At 43.1% G+C, this 18,200-nt stretch overlaps 1 protein-coding gene and 1 pseudogene across 5 annotated transcripts in view; one reads left to right on the top strand and one right to left on the bottom strand.

The window, feature by feature from the left end:
• Positions 1 to 3,048: 3,048 nt before the first annotated feature.
• LOC137374385 (BEN domain-containing protein 2-like) overlaps positions 3,049 to 18,200 on the top strand; it is a 140,285-nt gene continuing 125,133 nt past the window's right edge. For 3 of the 5 annotated variants that reach the window (XR_010975814.1, XM_068040401.1, XM_068040402.1), the window contains exon 1: positions 3,049 to 3,263. Coding sequence is in view for 4 of the 5 variants with exons in the window: in XM_068040401.1 (XP_067896502.1) it covers positions 3,227 to 3,263 (37 nt within the window). In the remaining variant the exon portion in view is untranslated. The remainder of the gene's footprint in view (positions 3,264 to 18,200) is intronic. The other 2 variants (XM_068040398.1, XM_068040400.1) reach the window with 2 other exon arrangements.
• LOC137374760 (U2 spliceosomal RNA) lies at positions 17,326 to 17,460 on the bottom strand (annotated as a pseudogene).

The following is an 18,200-nucleotide window of genomic DNA, read 5'->3' as shown; positions in this document are numbered from 1 at the left end:
TCCATTGAGAAAACACTGCAGCTGACCAGCCCACTTGGAGGCAAGCCCTGAAATTTGGTTCAGTGTGTTTTGACGACCATCTACGCCAAACTCAAACATCTGACATGCTAAGAGGAAAGTCAGAGGTGGCACAGCTGCAGAAGGCCCTCCAAGCACCAACAGTATTAACTGCCAGTTCTGTGGATGTCTATGCCAATCCTACATCAGACTTTTCAGTCATGAGACGATCCACAGAAGATGATGAAATTATTTACAGCTTGGACATACTCGAACAATGAGTGGGTCTGCCATGATGACGTGTATTTGGGGGAGTAGGAGCATATTGAAGGTAAATGTATATTTGGGGGTAGATGGGTATTTGTGGCTAGTTGTGTAGTTGTGGATTGGGGGGTTAGAACTTCTAAATTGGAAGAGGGCTAACTTCAATGGGATGAGAGGGGATCTAGCCAGAGTAAAATGGGACTTAAGATGACAGGAAAATCTGTAATGGAGCAATAGATGCTCTTTAAAGAGGAGATGTTTCAGGTACAGGTTAGGGTGAAAGGTAAGGGATCCAAAGTCAACACTCCTCTATTGACGAGGGAAATAGAGGGTGTATGATGCATGTCAGGTGAATTCTTCATGCGAGAATCAGGCCAAATAGAATAAGTTGAGAGGGGAAGTGAAAAGGAAAATACGATTGGCAGAGAGAGAATATGAGAATAGAATGACAGTTAATATAAAAGGGAACCCAAAACTCTTCTACTGACATGTAAATTGTGAGCAGGTAGTAAGAGGTGGGGTGGGACAAAGAGGCTGATATATGCTTAGAGACACAGGGCAAGATTAAAATACTTAATAAGGACTTCGTATTGGTGTTTACTAAGGAAGAGGATGCTTGGGGAGCTCTGATTCGGCCCCAACTAAAGTATTGCATCCAGTTCTGGTCACAAAACTTTAGGAAGGATCTGAGGATCCTTGAGAGGGTGAAGAGGAGATTCACCAAAATGGTTCCATAGATGAGGGATTTTAACTACAAGGTTAGGTTGTGGAAGCTGGAGTTGTTCTCCTTGGAGCAAAGGAGATTGAGGGAAGATTTGATAGAGGTGTACAAGATCATGACAGGTTTGAATAGGATAGACAAAGAAATGCTGTTCCCATTAGCTGATGCTACCAGGACTAGGGAACACAGATTTAAGGTTTTGGGCAGAAGATGCAGGGGGGATGTGAGGAAGAACTTTTTTTACACCGTGAATGGTAATGACCTGGAACTTGCTGCCTACAAGGGTGGTGGAGGTGGAGATGATGAATGATTTCAAAAGGAAATTGGGTGGGCACTTGAGGGAAATAAATTTACCGGGCTACGGGATAGAGCCAGGGAATGGGACTGATTGAATTGGTCTATGGAAAGCCAGCATGGACTTGATGGGTCAATGGCCTCCCTCTGTGCCATTATGACTTGTTGTGTATTGGGTTGGATGTGTATTTGGAGGGTAAATATGTATTTGGAAGATAGATGTATATTTGTGGGGTAGATCTTTATTTTGGGGTAAATGTATAATGGGGTAGATGTGTATTGGAGTAGATGTGTATTTGGGGGTGAATATGTATTTTTGAGGGTAGTTATGTATTTGGGGCATAGATTGTATTTAGGGGGAGGATGTGTATTTGAGGGGTAAAGATGTATTACGGCAGGTGTATATTTGTGGGGTAGATGTATGTTGGGGCAGATGTATATTGGAGTAAATGTGTATTTGGAGGTAAATGTATAATTAGAGGTTTGATTTGTCTTGGGATACATGTGTATTGGGGTAATTGTGTATTGGATAGATGTCTATTTGGTGTGTAGATGTGTATTTGGGCACATATGTGTATTTGGGAGGAGATGTGTTTTGGGGGATAGATATGTATTTGGGGGCAGAATGTGTATTTGGGAGTAGATGTGTACTTGGGGAGTAGATGTACATTTGGATGTTAGATGTTTATTTGGGGGGTGGAAGTGTAGTTGGGGTGGTAGGTGTGTATTGGGTTACGTGTGTATTTTTGGGGTAATTGTTTATTTGGGGCATAGATGTGTATTTGGGGAGGATGTGTATTTGAGGGGTAAAGATGTATTGCATTAGATGTATATTTGGGGATAGTTGTTTTATGGGAGGTAGATGTGTATTGGTGGGGTAAATGTGTAATTAGACGTTTGATGTGTCTTGGGATACATGTGTATTAGGGGTAATTGTGTATTGGGGGTAGATGTCTATTTGGAAGGTATATGTATATTTGGTGTGTGGATGTATATTGTGGGTATATGTGTATTTGGGTAGTAGATGTGTATTTAGGGGTCAATATGTATATGAGAGATGGTTGTATACTTGAGGGTAGATATGTATTGGAGTAGATGTGTATTTTGGTGATAGATAGATATTGGGCAGGGTAAATGTCTATTTGGGGATAGATATGTATTTGAGGGATACATGTGTATTTCAAGTGTAGATGTATATTGGGATAGATGTATATTGGGGCTGATGTGTATTTCAAAGGTAGTTGTGTGTTTGGGGAGTAGATTTATATTTGGAGGGTAGATGCAAATTTTGTGTCGATCTGGATTAGATATGTATTTGGAGCAGGTCTGTATTGGGAGGGTATATGCATATCGGGGTAGATGTGTATTGAGGTAGAGGTATATTTGGTGGGTAGTTGTGTATTTTGAGGGGGGTAAATGTGTATTTGGGTGTGGGGAGATGTGAACTGGGGTAGTTGTGTATTGGGGTAGATGTGTATTTTTGGGATAGATATGTATTGGGGAGTGTAGATGCCTATTTGGAGACAAATGTGTATTAGGGGAGTAGATGTGTATGGAGGGGTATTTGTGTATTTGGGTGTGGGGAGATGTGTATTGGGGTAGTTGTGTATTAGGGTGTGGGGAGATGTGTATTGGGGTTAGATATGTATTTGGGGAGTAGATTTGTATGGGGATAGTTGTGTATTGTGGTAGAAGTGTATTTAGGGCCTGTAGGTTGACTGCTCCTCTGCATGTTTCCTTCCGCCTTTGATGTTTGAAGATGGCAAATGTCTCCTCGCGAGAAAGCTGATGGATGTGCTCATGTTATTTAACGGGGGTTGGGGGTTGAGAAGTCGGCGCCAGCGTTTAAGCGCCATCAGAACCAGAGGGAAGCAGCCAGGGCTTCGCCCATTTCTCTAACAACTTGCTCCTTGCTGTGTGCTGGAGGTCCTGTTTCCCCAAAGCGGACGAATGGAGGATGAGCGAGTCAGCTTGCCACAGGCTGTCGGTGAGTGAGTGAGAGAGGCTCGGACGGTTAGGATTGCCAGCGTTAATGGTTTGTGTGTGAATGAGATCAGACCGTCGGAAATGCTGATGCTTTTGGCCATTTGTCGAAAAGCGTCTGAATTTGAGCCGAACCGGTCAGGCTGGAGCTCCTCTCAACTCCAGACAGTCGCCAATGCAGCATTTTATACTTTCCAAAATTAAAATTAAAATGCAAACTAAAGGAGTAAACAAAAAGTCGGGCTTGAAATTTACAAAGATCATGAAATGCCTTCCTTCTCTCTCCCTCCCCCTGTTGGAGGAAAGCTGCCAGACTTGTAAACGATCAAAACCGTCTGGAAGAAACTTAATTGCAATTTGTTAAGAAGCATCAACATCTGATTAATCTGGGGACTCGGCGCAAATTCAGCAGAGAACTGGTGTAGGACTTGCTTCTCTCTCTCTTTGAGACCTGCCGGCTCCACTCTCCCCTCCACATCAAACGTTTAGTTCACGGCTCCCACTGCAGCTCTTTCCCTTCCTGTTTCCTGATTCTCACCCAACTGCATTTCCCAACCTGATTTTGAATCAGCCTGGTGGTGATATGTTGTACATGGTCTGTATCTAACCCCTTCCCCTCCCATATTAGCTGCTACACTGAGGTTTTATTTTGCAGTGAAATTGCTGAATTTTAGAAGGTAATCTTGAAATGCAAAGTTATTCCTGAAGGCTGTGGATGCAGCCACCTAGGGTGCAATTTTAGTTTAAACAGGGTACTTTTAAAGATTATTAAATTAAGATTAATTTAAATTTTTTTGGAATAGGTAGAGAATGCAAGGTTGGACTTTACTGAAAAAGTAAAGATAAATAAAAAGTGGTACACCGTCAGAAGAAAGTGCTAAAATACTTTTTTTTGTTTGTTCATTGGATGTGGGCATCGCTGGCTAGGCCAGCATTTATTGCCCATCCCTAATTGCCCTTGAGAAGGTGGTGGTGAGCTGCCACCTTGAACCACTGCAGTCCGTGTGGGGTAGGTACGCCCACAATGCTGTTAGGAAGGTAGTTCCAGGATTTTGACCCAGCGACAGTGAAGGAACGGTGATACAGTTCCAAGTCAGGGTGGTGGTGTTCCCATGCATCTGCTGCCCTTTTCTTTCTGGGTAGTAGAGGTGCTGTCTAAGGATCCTTGGTACGTTGCTGCAGTGCATCTTGTAGATGGTACACACTGCTGCCACTGTCCGTCAGTGGTGGAGGGAGTGAATATTTGTGGATGGGGTGCTAATCAAGTGGGCTGCTTTGTCCTGGATGGTGTTGAGCTTCTTGAGTGTTGTTGGAGCTGTACCCATCCAGGCAAGTGGAGAGTATTGCATCACACTCCTTATAGATGGTGGACAGGCTTTGGGGAATCAGGAGGTGAGTTACTCACTGCAGGATTCCTAGTCACTGACCTGTTCTTGTAGGCACAGTATTTATTTGGTTACTCCAGTTCAGTTTCTGGTCAATGGTAACCCCCAGGATGTTGATAGTGGGGGATTCAGTGATGGTAATGCCATTGAATGTCAAGGGAGAGATGGTTAGATTCTCTCTTGTTGGAGATTGTCATTGCCTGGCACTTGTGTGGCACGAATGTTACTTGCCACTTATCAGTCCAAGCCTGGATATTGTCCAGGTCTTGCTGCATTTCTACATGGACTGCTTCAGTATCTGATGAGTCGCAAATGGTGCTGAACATTGCGCAATCATCAGTGAACATCCCCACATATTACAGTGGTTAAATTAGGCTAGAATGGCCATGTATGGTCTGGTTCCTAAAGATAAATCTAGTACCTTCTGTGTTTATTTGCTTGCAGTCTATATTCATCTACAAAAAACAAAAAATTTAGTCCCTATATGGAAAGACCTTCCTTTTAAATCCAAATCGCGGTGATGATTTTTATTAAGTTCAGGCAAATGTCAAATGCTCAAAGTTGCTCATTAAGATTAACAGCCTTCAAACCAAGGTACTGAAAGATTGTACAAATAAATGTTGCTGGGGGGAAGGCATAGGTGGCAAAATGTGTTTGAGAGAGAAAAATATTTTGAGGGGTGCAGACTTGAATTTTTATGGCTGACAACTGATTTAGCCATTTATCGCCAGATATGATTGGACCGCATAAAGCACTACTGGATCCTGCTGTCATCTGTCAAAACTGTTCATTATTCCAAGATCATCCTGGAATACAAAGATAACTCCTGGCTTCTCTACAGCACTACAAACTGTCTTCTTAAGAATCTCTTCACTGCCTGTTCCAGCCTTAACTCGAAGACTTGCAAGGAGCTTATTGGCCTCTTTGTCACTAAGATTGAGACCATCCATCAGCTGTCTCTGCCTCTTCCTCTTCCCTCCCTTTCCCTAAACGATTGGATCAAACCTTCCTCAAGATTCCCCCCCCCCCACCGTCCTAGCCCTGAACTCGTATTTTTTTTCTTGTTCTCTCCAAGCTCATTTTGTCAATGAGGCTCACTTCCTGCTCCCTTGACCATATTCCCACCAAATTGCTGACCACTCAACTTCCCTTCCTGGTTCCCATGTTAGCTGATATTGTCAACAGTTCCCACTCATCAGGTACTGACCCCCTCCCCTTCTAATCTGCTGTCATTACCTTCCTGTTTAAAAAGCATGCCTTTGACCCCTCTGTCCTTGCAAACTACTGCCCCATCTCCAACCTTCCTTGAATGTGTTGTTGCCTCCCAAATCCATACCAGTCTATCTTATAACTCCATGTTGAACCCCTTTTAATTAGATTTCCATACAAACTCTATTCCCGAGCTACTGAGTCCATCCCTCATCCCGGTCACTCTGATGCTTAACCAGACTGTTGGCAACCTTGGTGTCCTACTTGATTCTGGGGTGAGCTATTGACCCCATATCCTCTCCATCACCAACACCACCTACTTCCACCACTGTAGCCTCACCCGTCTCCACTCCTGCCTCAGTTCATCTGCTGTTGAAACTCTTTTCAGTGCCTATGTTACCTCTATACTCAACTAATCCAATGTTCTCCTAGCCTGCCTTTCATCTTCCACCATAGTGGCTGTGGCTCAATTGGTAGCACTTTCACCTATGAGTTAATAGGTAGGGGGTTCAAATCCTACTCCAGAGCCTTGAGTGTATAATTCTAGGCTGACACTTCAGTGCAGTATTGAGCAAGTTCTGCACTGTCAGAGGTGCATTCTTCGGATGAGACATTAAACCAAGGCCCTATCTATCCTGTCGGGTGGACGTAAAATATCCCATGGCATTATATTGAAGAGCAGGGGAATTATCCCTAGTGTCCAATATTTATTTATCCCTAATCAAAATCACTTAAAAGAAAACATATTTTCTGGTCATTATCACGTTGCTGTCTGTGGGAGCTTGCTGTGTGCAGATTGGCTGCCGTTTCCTGCATGACAACAGTGATTACACTTCACACCAAGTCACGTCATCCATCACTCCGTGCCCACTGACCGATGTTGGTTTCTGGTTCGGCAATGCCTCGATTTTAAAATTGTCATCCTTGTTTACAAATCCCTCTAGGGCCTCGCCCCTCTCTATCTCCTCCAGCCCTAAAACTCTCCGAGATCTCTGCACTCCTCCAGTTCTGACCTTGTGCGCATCCCCAATTTTCATTACTTTACCTGTGTCAGTCATGCCTTAAGTTGCTGATGCCCTAAGCTCTGGAACTCACCACCACTGCCTCACCCATCCCATAATCTCTCTGCCACTTTACTTTTACCTCTCTCTTTTTAAGATGCTCCTTAAAACCCACCTCTTTGACCAAGATTCTGGTCACCTGTTCTAATATCGCCTTCTGTGGCTTGGTGTCAGCTTTTGTTTGATAACACTCCTGTGAAGCACCTTGGGTTTGTTTTATGACATTAAAGATGCTATATAAATCCAAGTTGTTGTTGAGGTGATATGAAAGAATAGATGCAGAAGATTGAATGTTGAAGATATTGCATGGGTGTGTGCATGAGAGGCAAATAAAGTACAAGGATTACAGGGCAGGATCAAAGGTACACAATGCTGGGAGTATGTACCCCTTCTTAAACTACACTTCAATTACTAATATTTAGCATTGCACTGAGGATTTCTACTCCTACATAAAAATGGGTTAATGAAAGTTAGTAATTGTTTTTCTTTTTAAGGACTTAACATCATTAATGATGAAGTTCTGCTGCATTCCATAGCTATAAAATCAGATCAAACTGAATATTTTATCTCCCATCAGACTTTGAGTTAGTGAGTTTATTGAAAGGAAGTTATTGAAATACATCTCACAGCAATGAATGAAGAGAAAAGTGCATAGAGTTTTCTGCCTGAAGGCATGGTTGTAGTGAACAATGGATATATTGCAATGGAACAGGAGGAGGAAGAGAAGACAACCCAAGAACAATGATGGCATAGGAAGCTCGTCTTGGCTTGCAACTGTTAGCATCCTGGCTGTGGGTGACCAATAGTCAGCTGTTGGGCCAGGTGGAGAAGCAGTGATTTGGAAGGCTCGGCTCCCAGGGAAGCTGTGAGCTTATACTAACTGGACCACAAGGCCCTATCTTACTGGTACGAGGTCACTATTCCTTTCAATTCTTATGTGACAAAACCTTCCATGTAAGATCACAGGAGTCAACCACGTTGAGGTGTATCTTCCTATATTCTAATATTAGTGAAGATGTAGATACTGGACACTTGGAGTATTGTGAACAGTTCAGGTTTCCATATTATAAAAAGGACATAGAACCACTGGAAAAGGTGCAAAAAAAAGATTTTCTAGAATGATACCAGAACGGAGGTTATAACCTATCAATAAAAATTGAATAGGCTGGGCTTTTTTCGCTAGAAAAATGAAGGCTGATAGAGTTTTTAAGATGATGAAAGGATTTGATAGAGTAGATGTAGAGAAGATGTTTCTATTTGCAGGCAAAACCATAACTAGGGACCATAAGGTAATCACTAATAAATCCAGTAAAGAATTAATAAGAAACATCTTTGCACAGAGCGTGATTAGAATGTAGATCTCGCTATTGCAAGGAGCAGTGAGGCATAGATATATTTAAGGGGAAGCTAGATAAACACATGAGGGGGAAAAGAATAGAAGGATATGTTGATGGGATTAGATGAAGAATGGTGGGAGAAGGCTCATGAGGAGTATAAACACCTGATGGGCCTCCTGGGCTGAATCGCCTGTTTCTGTGCTTTCTACTTTCTAATACTTTCTAATTACATATTTTGTGGGACCAGAGGAACATTTTCCATTGTATGCTCCTTTTTGCCTTTGCACTAAAAGTAATGAATAAATGAAAATATAGCCTTTTTTGGCTATACCACTTTGTTTGCAAAAGAATCAAGGAACAATATTGCAAAATATATTAACATTCCTTTTATGTTTTTCAGTTTGTGATGTACATGTTAACGTTTTTTGCTCCTGTCTTTGTTTCTGGCATGTTGACAATTTCATCTTAGTTGACAAAGTATTCCCCTAGGTGAGTGAGTAACCTGGTGATTGTTGTATAGGTAATTGATGAGTTGAATGCAGTAGGAAAGATCCATTAACTGTATCTGTGACTAATGCCAATGGACTTGGCTCGGTACTGGGATTTCTCTGTTGGTTCTTCCTGTGTGACCATAGAATAGTGCACATCTACAAGGCTTCAAAATCCTTCTCTCATGGTTGCTTGGAGCTGTTTACTAAGTGATTGAAGCTGGCCAAGACTGTATCTTGCAGTTTGGACTCCCAAAGGCAATAGAAATAAAGTGGGAGCATTCGCAACATATTATTGTCCATATAAATCCTATATTGCCATTACTATTTTGCTCTTATGCATAGTATGCATGGATGCATTGCTGTAAGATATGTAAATCACAGATTGAATAATTGATATGTTACATTGTAGTCATTTGGCACCCATTTAATTTCCTCAGTCCTAGTGCTTTCCAAATTCTTCAGTGATTGTTACATATGGAGTGAGTTGTTTTATGTTACAACGATGACCACACATTTCAAGCTGTGCCCTCCTGGTGGGTGTGAAACTGAGAGTTATGGGGAATGAGGCAGAGTGATTTAGCCAATGGAAATGTCTACCTTCAGTACATTTTTTTTTCTACCTTGGTATCTGCATATGTAAGTCTTGCATCTGTTACATGCTGTTACTACTATATTCGAGTCATAGAGTCATACAGCCCAAAAACAGGCCCTTCGGCCCACCGCGTCCATGCCGACCCCATAATGCCTGCATTAATTCCATATCCCTCTATGCCTTGCTCATTCAAGTACCTGTCCAGATGCCTCTTCAATGTCGCTCCTGTTCCTGCCTCCAACACCTCCTGAGGCAGCTCATTCCAGATACCCACTATTCTTTGTGTGAAAAATTAACCCCTTTGATCCCCTTTAAACCTCCTCCCTCTCGCCTTATATCTATGCCCTCTAGTTTTAGTCACCCCTACCATGGGAAACAGACTCTGGCTATCTACCCTATCTATGCCTCTCATAATTTTATATACCTCTGTGATGTCCCCTCTCAGCCACCATCGCTCCAGGGAAAACAGACCCAGCCTATCCAATCTCTCTTTATAACTCAAGCCCTACAAACCAGGCAACATCCTTGTGAACCTTTTCTGCACCCTCTCTAGCTTAATCACATCTTTCCTGTAGTGCGGTGACCAGAACTGCACACAGTACTCCAAATGTGGCCTAACCAACGTTATGTACAACTGTAACATGACGTTCCAACTCTTGTACTCAATGCCTCGGCCGATGAAGGCAAGCATGCCATACGCCTTCTTCACCACCCTGTCTACCTGTGTTGTCACTTTCAGGGAACTATGTACTTGCACCCCAAGGTCTCTCTGCTCAACAACACTCCCCAGGGCCCTGCCATTCACTGTATATGTCCTGCCCTGGTTTAACTTCCCAAAATGCATCACTTCGCACTTGTCTGCGTTAAATTCCATTTGCTAATCCCTTGCCCACTTTCCCAGTTGATCTATATCCTGTTGTAACCTTAGACAACCTTCTTCACTGTCCACTATGCCACCAATTTTGGTGTCATCTGCAAACTTACTAATCATGCCCCCTACATTCACATCCAAGTTATTAATTTTGTTTAATTGTATGCAGGTGGTGGGCATTAACCCTATATATAGGCACAGTCTAAAACTAGGGTTGTTGGGTTAGGATGTGTTTGTAATGTGTAACTCGCTAAATAAATAGAAAAGTGTGTAAAGATTGACTCCCATTCTTTCCTTCACCAACTAACCTTCTGGAATAGAACATGGTATCAGAGAATGGTTGCCTAAAGGTGAACAAAGGTTGGAAGCTAAGAAAAAAAACAGAAAACTACAATCCTGGCAGCCATTATGAAAAATGGCAGAAAGCAATTGTAAATTGTGATGATTACCCTTTGATGTTCTCTGAGTCTGAACCATATGGCCAGTGGAAGAATGAAGTGGATATGTGGACCCAGGTTATGTCCCTACCAAAGAGGAAACAAGGTATGGCCTTGGCGTGTTGATTCCTACCAGGAGTAAAATTAGAAGTAAAGTATTTTGTGAACTGGATACCCATCAGTTGGATAGTGCTGAAAGTTTGGACCTTTTATTAGAGGTCTTGGATGAAATTTGCTAGAATAATGATCTGCTAAATGCTGATGAGGCATTGTCAGACTTTGATAAGAACATAAGAACTAGGAGCAGGAGTAGGCAATTCAGCCCTCGAGCCTGTTGCACCATTCAATACGATCATGGCTGATCTCATCTCGGCCTCAACTCCACTTTCCTGCCTGTTCTCCATAGCCCTTCAACCCATTACTAATTAAAAATCTGTCCATCTCCTCCTTAAATTTACTCAATGTCCCAGCATCTACCGCACTCTGGGGTAGTGAATTCCACAGACCCACGCCCCTTTGAGAGAAGTATTTCTCCTCACCTGTTTTAAATTTGCTACCCCTTATCCTAAAACTATGACCTCTCGTTCTAGATTGCCCCACAAGAGGAAACATCTCTACATCTACTTTGTCAATCCCCTTAATCATCTTATATACCTCAATTAGATCTCCTCTCATTCTTCTAATCTCTAGAGAGTAAAGGCCTAACCTGCTCAATCTCTCTTCATAAGACAAGTCCCCCATCTCTGGAATCAATCTAGTGAACCTCCTCTGAACTGCCTCCAATGCAACTACATCCTTCCTCAAGTAAGGGGACCAAAACTGTATGCAATACTCCAGGTGCAGTCTCACTAATGCCTTGTACAGTTGCAGCAACACTTCCCAACTTTTATACTCTATTCCTTTAGCAATAAATGCCAAAATTCCATTTGCCTTCCTTATTACCTGCTGTACCTGCATACTGGCTTTCTGTGATTCATGCATGAGGACACCCAGATCCCTCTGCACCGAAGCACTCTGAAGTTTTTCTCCGTTTAGATAATAATTTGCCTTTCTATTCCTCCGCCCAAAATGGATAACCTCACACTTATTCACGTTAAACTCCATCTGCCAAATTTTGGCCCATTCTGCTAACCTATCCATATCCATTTGTAAGTTTCTTTATTGCAACTTCCTATCCCACCTATTTTAGTTTCGTCTGCAAATTTGGCTATAGTACCTTTTATCCCTGCATCCAAGTCATTAATATAGATTGTAAATAGTTGGGGCCCGAGGACCGAACCCCACTAGTTAAATCTTGCCAACCAGAAAAGGACCCATTTATCTAGATGTCTGTTTTCTGTTGGTTAGCCAATCAACTATCTAAGCCAATAAATTGCCCCTAACCCCATGTGATCTTACCTTGTGTATTAACCTTTTGTGTGGCACCTTATCAAATGCCTTCTGGAAGTCCAGATATACTACATCTACAGGATCCCTATTATCTACTTGTTATATCTTCGAAGAACTCTAGCAAATTAGTCAAACACGATTTACCCTTCATAAAACCATGCTGACTCTGATGGATTGCGTTTTGACTTTCTAAATGTCCTGTTATTACTTCCTTAAAAATGGATTCTAACAATTTCCTAATGACAGATGTTAAACTAACTGGTCTATAGTTTCCTACTTTCTGCCTCCCTCCCTTTTTTAATAAGGGCATTATATTAGCATTTTTCCAATCCACTGGAACCTTTCTCGCATCCAGGGAATTTTGGAATATTTTAACCAATGGATCCACTATCTCCGCTGCCACTTCCTTTAAGACCCTAGGATGTAGGCCATCAGGCCCTGGGGACTTGTCTGCCTTCAATCCCAATAGTTTGCTCAGTACCTTTTCCCTAGTGATGATTGTCCTAAATTCCTCCCTTTCTATAACTTCTGCATTACCTGTTACTATTGGGATGGTACTAGTGTCCTCCACCGTGAAAACTGAGGCAAAATACTGATTTAGTATTTAGTATTTTAATACTGATAGATTTCAGAAAACAGATGGTCATTCATGAGGAATATGTCGAGGACTTTAACAGATTGTATAGAAGATTGACAAAATTGAATTTGAAGATACCTGGATCAGTACAAACATTTAAAGGCTAGATAGTGTTAAGCTGTTTCATAAGGACAGGGTTCTCGTTCTAACTGATGTTCTCGGAGAGGGAGACCCTGTTGGATCAGATCTCTGCTGCCTTGAAAAAATCCCTGGGGGAAAAAAATCATTTCCTTCAGCCTTTGAGGAACAAATGGCAGATTCCGCAGAGGACTTAATGATTGCCAGATTTCAAAATGGTCCAGCTACTGGAGACAGGAGTCAATATAATGGAAAGGTTAACGACAAGCAGAATGAAGATGCAAGCACCTTAGCAGATTCGGCTATTATAGCAGATTCAGAATTGGACCAGCAATAATAGGTGATTGAATCTCAGAAATGCCTAGAGAACAGTAAATGGGTGCTTCAGGTGTGAATTGAAGTATCATCGTGTAATGAAGTGCACAAAGTGGAGAGGCAGGATTATCGTAATAACACACAACGCAGAGAATTCTGAGGAAGAGGATGACGCTAATGATAAATCTAGACAAATTAAACAGATCACAAGGAGTTTTAGTCCTGTGATGAATGTGGTAATCACAGACTCATTTCACTGTGTAGGGCTAGATAGTGCTTGCACTTTGACAGTATGTAGAGTAGATAGGTTAAAATGTTACCTTGATTCACTAAATAGTGAGGATCGATGCAAGGTTAAGGAATATAAAAGTACTACTGCTTTAGATTTGTGGTCACTAAAGAGAGTTGCAATTTCATGTAAAATAGCTGGAGAAAGCTGTTTTCTAAGTACTGATGTAACATCAGCAAGTGCAAACCTGAAGAAGAACAACCTGAAAAAAACAGTGGGTAAGCAAACTGAACAAACTAAGATGAAATGAAATAAATGCAAAAAAAGATTGTAAAAAATGTAAAAGGGAATGCAAAAAAAAGGAAGAAAAAATAACTAAAAATGACTAAAAATGAAAGTAAAGTGGGGGGCTGTCCAATATTCAGTATATTCACACCTAATCTGTACTAATGCTTTGTCTTTCAACACACCATTAACATATTGTTTGCCTTTGCTCCGTGACCTTTTGGTCAGCTATGTGGCCTGGTCCAATCTGCACCTTCTCCTTTGTTATCTCTTGCCCAACCCCCACCTCACTTGTTTATAATCTGTGACTTTTCTAATATTTGTCAGTTCCGAAGAAGGGTCACTGACCCGAAACGTTAACTCTGCTTCTCTTTCCACAGATGCTGCCAGACCTGCTGAGTGAATCCGGCATTTCTTGTTTTTGTTTCAGATTTCCAGCATCCGCAGTATTTTGCTTTTATTATGGTTGATTGTTTACTGCCATACCTTTTAGTCTATTTATCTAAACTGTGGGACGCATTTAAAGAAACAATTTAAGATGTTCCACAAAAATGCATTCTACTAAAAAACAAAAACTCAGCAAGAAAAATCCATCCTTGGCTTACTCAGGAAGTTGAGGATAATATTAGATGAAAGGATGAGGATTATAATGTTACAAATAATAATAGTAAGCCTGAAGATTGAGAGTGTTTTAGCAACCAGAAAAGGTGATCAAAAGTTAATTAAAAGGGAAAATAAAGAACATGAGAGTAAACTGGCCAGGAATATAAAAGCTGATTATAAGAGCTTTTACAAGAATATAAAAAGGAGAGTAGCTAAAATAAATGTTGGTCCCTTACAGGCAGAGACAGGAAAGATTATCACTGGGAATGAAGAAATGGCAGAGCCATTGAACAAATAATTTGTTTCAGTTTTCACAGTAGAAGACACAAATTGCATACCAGAAATAAAGGGGTAAAAAGGGGCTAATATGGGTGAGAAACTTAAGGTAATTAATATCAACAGAGAAAATTTATTGGAGAAACGTAATCAACTAAAATCTGACAAATCCCAAGACCTAATAACCTACATCCTCGGGTTCTAAAAGCAGTAGCTGCAGAAGTAGTGGATGTGCTGGATATAATTTTCCAAAATTCTCTAGTCTCTAGAACAGTCATATAAAAGCTACATAAAAGGATTTGCTGATCCTTAGTATGTCGGACTGCGGACGTTACCGAGCCATCTTCTTCCTTCAGGCTGCTGATAACAGAGCTCTCTCTGTGTACCTTTTGGAAGAAGTAACGCGAGCACGTCTCATCCTGCTCGATGGAGCGGACTCTGGACCGGAAGATGATCTTGGAGGCCTCCTTGGCAAAGAGCGAGGCCTGCTGGCTCTTCACCTCTTGGAGGTCCTCCTTGACCTCCACCCCCATCGACTGCAACCGGAGCAGATTTTGCATACTTTTCTGGAGTCGGGACATTTCCCTCAGTCTCTCTCTCGCCCTCTGAACACCTTTGAGGATAAAGAACCTCTTGATGTTCTCCTTGATCGCTTCCCACCAGTGAACTGGAGACTCAAAGAGGGGTATCACGGTCCTCCAACCTTTGTAATCCCTTTTGAGTTCCTCAACGTTCTCTGGAGTTAGCAGTGTAGCATTGAGCCTCCACATCCCCCTGCCAACCCGCTGGTCGTCCTGTAAGTGACAATCAGCCAGTAAGAGGCAGTGGTCGGAGAAGAACACCGGCTTGACGTCAGTGGATCCGACCGTGACAGCACGGGACACAAACAGGAAGTCAATCCTGGAACGGGCAGACCCGTCCGATCTTGACCAGGTGTATCTACGTTGCGCTGCGTTTGTAGGTTTGCTGAAGACGTCGTGCAGTTTGGCATCTTTAACTGTTTCTATTAGGAATCTGGTTGTAGCGTCCAGTTTGCTGTTGTCTCTGCCAGATCGTCCAGCTGCATCGATGATGCAATTGAAGTCACCGCCTTGGATGACCGGCCTGGATGTAGCCAGCAGCAGTGAGAGCTGCTGGAAGACGGTCAGCCGCTCGCTGCATTGAACCAGGGCGTACACGTTGATCAACCGGGGCGGAGCATTGTTGTACATTACATCTGCTTCCTTAACTTCGGAGATGGTGAAGTTACCTCCCTGCAGTAGAATACCCAGGCCGGAGGAACGGTAATCATTACCCCCTGACCAGATCGATGGCCCGTGGGAGCACCATCGCGACCACTGCCTGTAGGTGCTGAGGTGTGGTATTCTACACTCCTGCAGAAACAGTAGGTCGGCTTTGACCTTGGCGAGGTAATCCAAGGTTGAAACACATCGCGTAGTGGATTTAATGCTACGCACATTAATGGAAGCAATCCTTATACCCATTTTTTAAAAAGTTAGTTGTTGCTTCCTTGCTAGTCCCAGTCCTTCGGGATGTTCCTGCATACGCCTAGTGTGCGCAAGCTGTTTCACGTTGGTTGGGCTCAGAAACCCCTCCTGGTTTTTCATGCAGGGTTTATTCCGCTGGGGTGACATCGGGGGGGGGGGGGGGTCTTGTAGGCAGCAAGGATTGGGCTGTCCTCTGCTGTTCCCCTCTGTTCCTCCTTGAAAACATCACTGCTCCCAGCTTCCCGGAGCTGAGGTGCGCCAGATGTGTCTTTGCTCTCGGTGTCCTGGAGCTGGGATGCGCTGGCCATGTCGTTAGGTGTGGCGCTTTGGGTTTGGGGCACGCCGAGCCCATCACAGCTTCCCATGCCCGGGGGCTGGGGTCCTTTATCTTCCAGCTCCTTGGAGTTCTGCTGCTTCTTTTGAAGGAGCCGTCGTTCCAGCACTTCCTCGTCCAGTGAAGAGGAGCTGTTGTCGTCTGTCTCAGGAGGTAGCCTCCTCTTGCCACTGGTTTGGGTGGTGGCCTGTTCCACTTTTGGAGGTCTTTTCTTTGTGGTTTTCCTTTGTACCACTTGCCACTGACATGTTTGTCCATCTACTGCCTCCTCCTCCATTGATTCTGTCTGTGGAGGAGGGGTTTCTGGGTGCAGGGTAGGTGCTGGGTCGCTGGTTTCAGCTGCCTCCCCTTTCTTTTCCTTCTCAGGTAGACTTTCCTCACTGCGGAGAAGGTTGCTTGTCTCCTTTCCTACACCGGACGCCTTCGTCGAACCTTCTCCCGGCCTTTCCTTGGACCTTGCCGCCTGAGCATAACTGAGGCAGCGTTTGGGGCAGGTTTTGTAGAGGTGGCCTGCCTCACCGCACAAGTTGCAATACTTAGTCTTCTTACAGTCCTTGGTCTGATGGCCTTCCTCCTTGCAGTTCTTGCAAACAACCGTGCTGCAGTTGGCTGCCAAGTGACCAGATTTGCCACAGGTGCAGCAAACTCTGGGCTGCCCAGCGTAGACTCAGAAGCCTCAACTTCCCCCAAAAGCGAAGCTGGAGGGAGGATGGATGATGGCTCCACTGGCATCGACCTTCAAGGTCACCACCCGGTCACGTTGTGATGGAAGCGTGAAGAGCGGATCCACTGTGAGGATCGACAGCGGTGCCAGGTTCCCTTTCTCCTTGAACGCCTTCAGGAACTTGATGCATCCCGCCACATTCTTGAACGTCACGTCAAAATATCCACTGCTGGGGAAATCCTGCAGGCAGAAGATGTCCGTAGCATGAAATCCACAGCACTCGATGAAGATTTTCTTGATGAAGAAGGTGCGATCGACCGGTGCATCTCCTTCCTTGTCCTTCACCACCACCCGAACGGTGTTCCGCAGTCCCTGGCCTAAAGCTTGAAGATTGGTTATAGCCATTTCACTCAAAGCCTACCCAGGTTCAAAAGGCACTGATCATGGTTTCTTCTCTTCCAAGTAAGCACTGATAAGAACAGATACTACACTTGATCTTATCCAAAAGGCCGAGAAGCGATCGGGTAACTAGAGGCCCGATTGGGAAAATGCTGGAATCTATTATTAAGGCACTCAGAAAATCATAGTACGATCAGACAAAGTCAACATGGCTTTATTAAAAGGAAATCATGTTTGACATTTATATTAGAGTTTTTTGAGGTTGTAATTAGTAGGGTCGATAAAGGGGAACCAGTAGATGTAGTATACTTGGATTTCCAACAAGCTAACGTGCTACATAAAAGGTTAATATGCAAACTAAGGGCTTGTGGAGTTGGACGAATATATTAGCATGGATAGAGGGTTGGTTAACAAAGAGTAAGGGTAAACGGTGCATTTTCAAGTTGGCAGTCTGTGACTAGTAGAATGCTGCCAGGAGTAGTGCTGGGGCCTCGACTATTTACAATCTATATTAATGACTTGGATGAAGAGATCGAGAGTAACGAATTCACATTTGCTGCTATGGAGCTAGGTGGAAATGTAAGCTGTGAGGAGAGCTGCAGATAGATATAGACAGGTTAAGTGAGTGGGCAACAAGGTGACAGATGGAGCATAATGTGGGGAAGTGTGAGGTTATTCACTTTGGTCGTAAGAATAGAAAAGCAGAATATTTTTTAAAAGGCATGAAACTTTTAAATGTTGATGTTCAGAGAGATGTGGGTGGACTCATACAAGGAACACAGGAAGTTAGCCTGCAGGTACAGCAAGTAATTAGGAGGCAAATGGCATGTTTTTAAAAAATTCATTCAGGGATGTGGGTGTT

The sequence above is a fragment of the Heterodontus francisci genome, chromosome 10 (genome assembly GCF_036365525.1).
Source record: "Heterodontus francisci isolate sHetFra1 chromosome 10, sHetFra1.hap1, whole genome shotgun sequence".
Taxonomy (NCBI): Eukaryota; Metazoa; Chordata; class Chondrichthyes; order Heterodontiformes; family Heterodontidae; genus Heterodontus; species Heterodontus francisci.
This window is presented reverse-complemented; position numbering and strand designations above follow the sequence as displayed.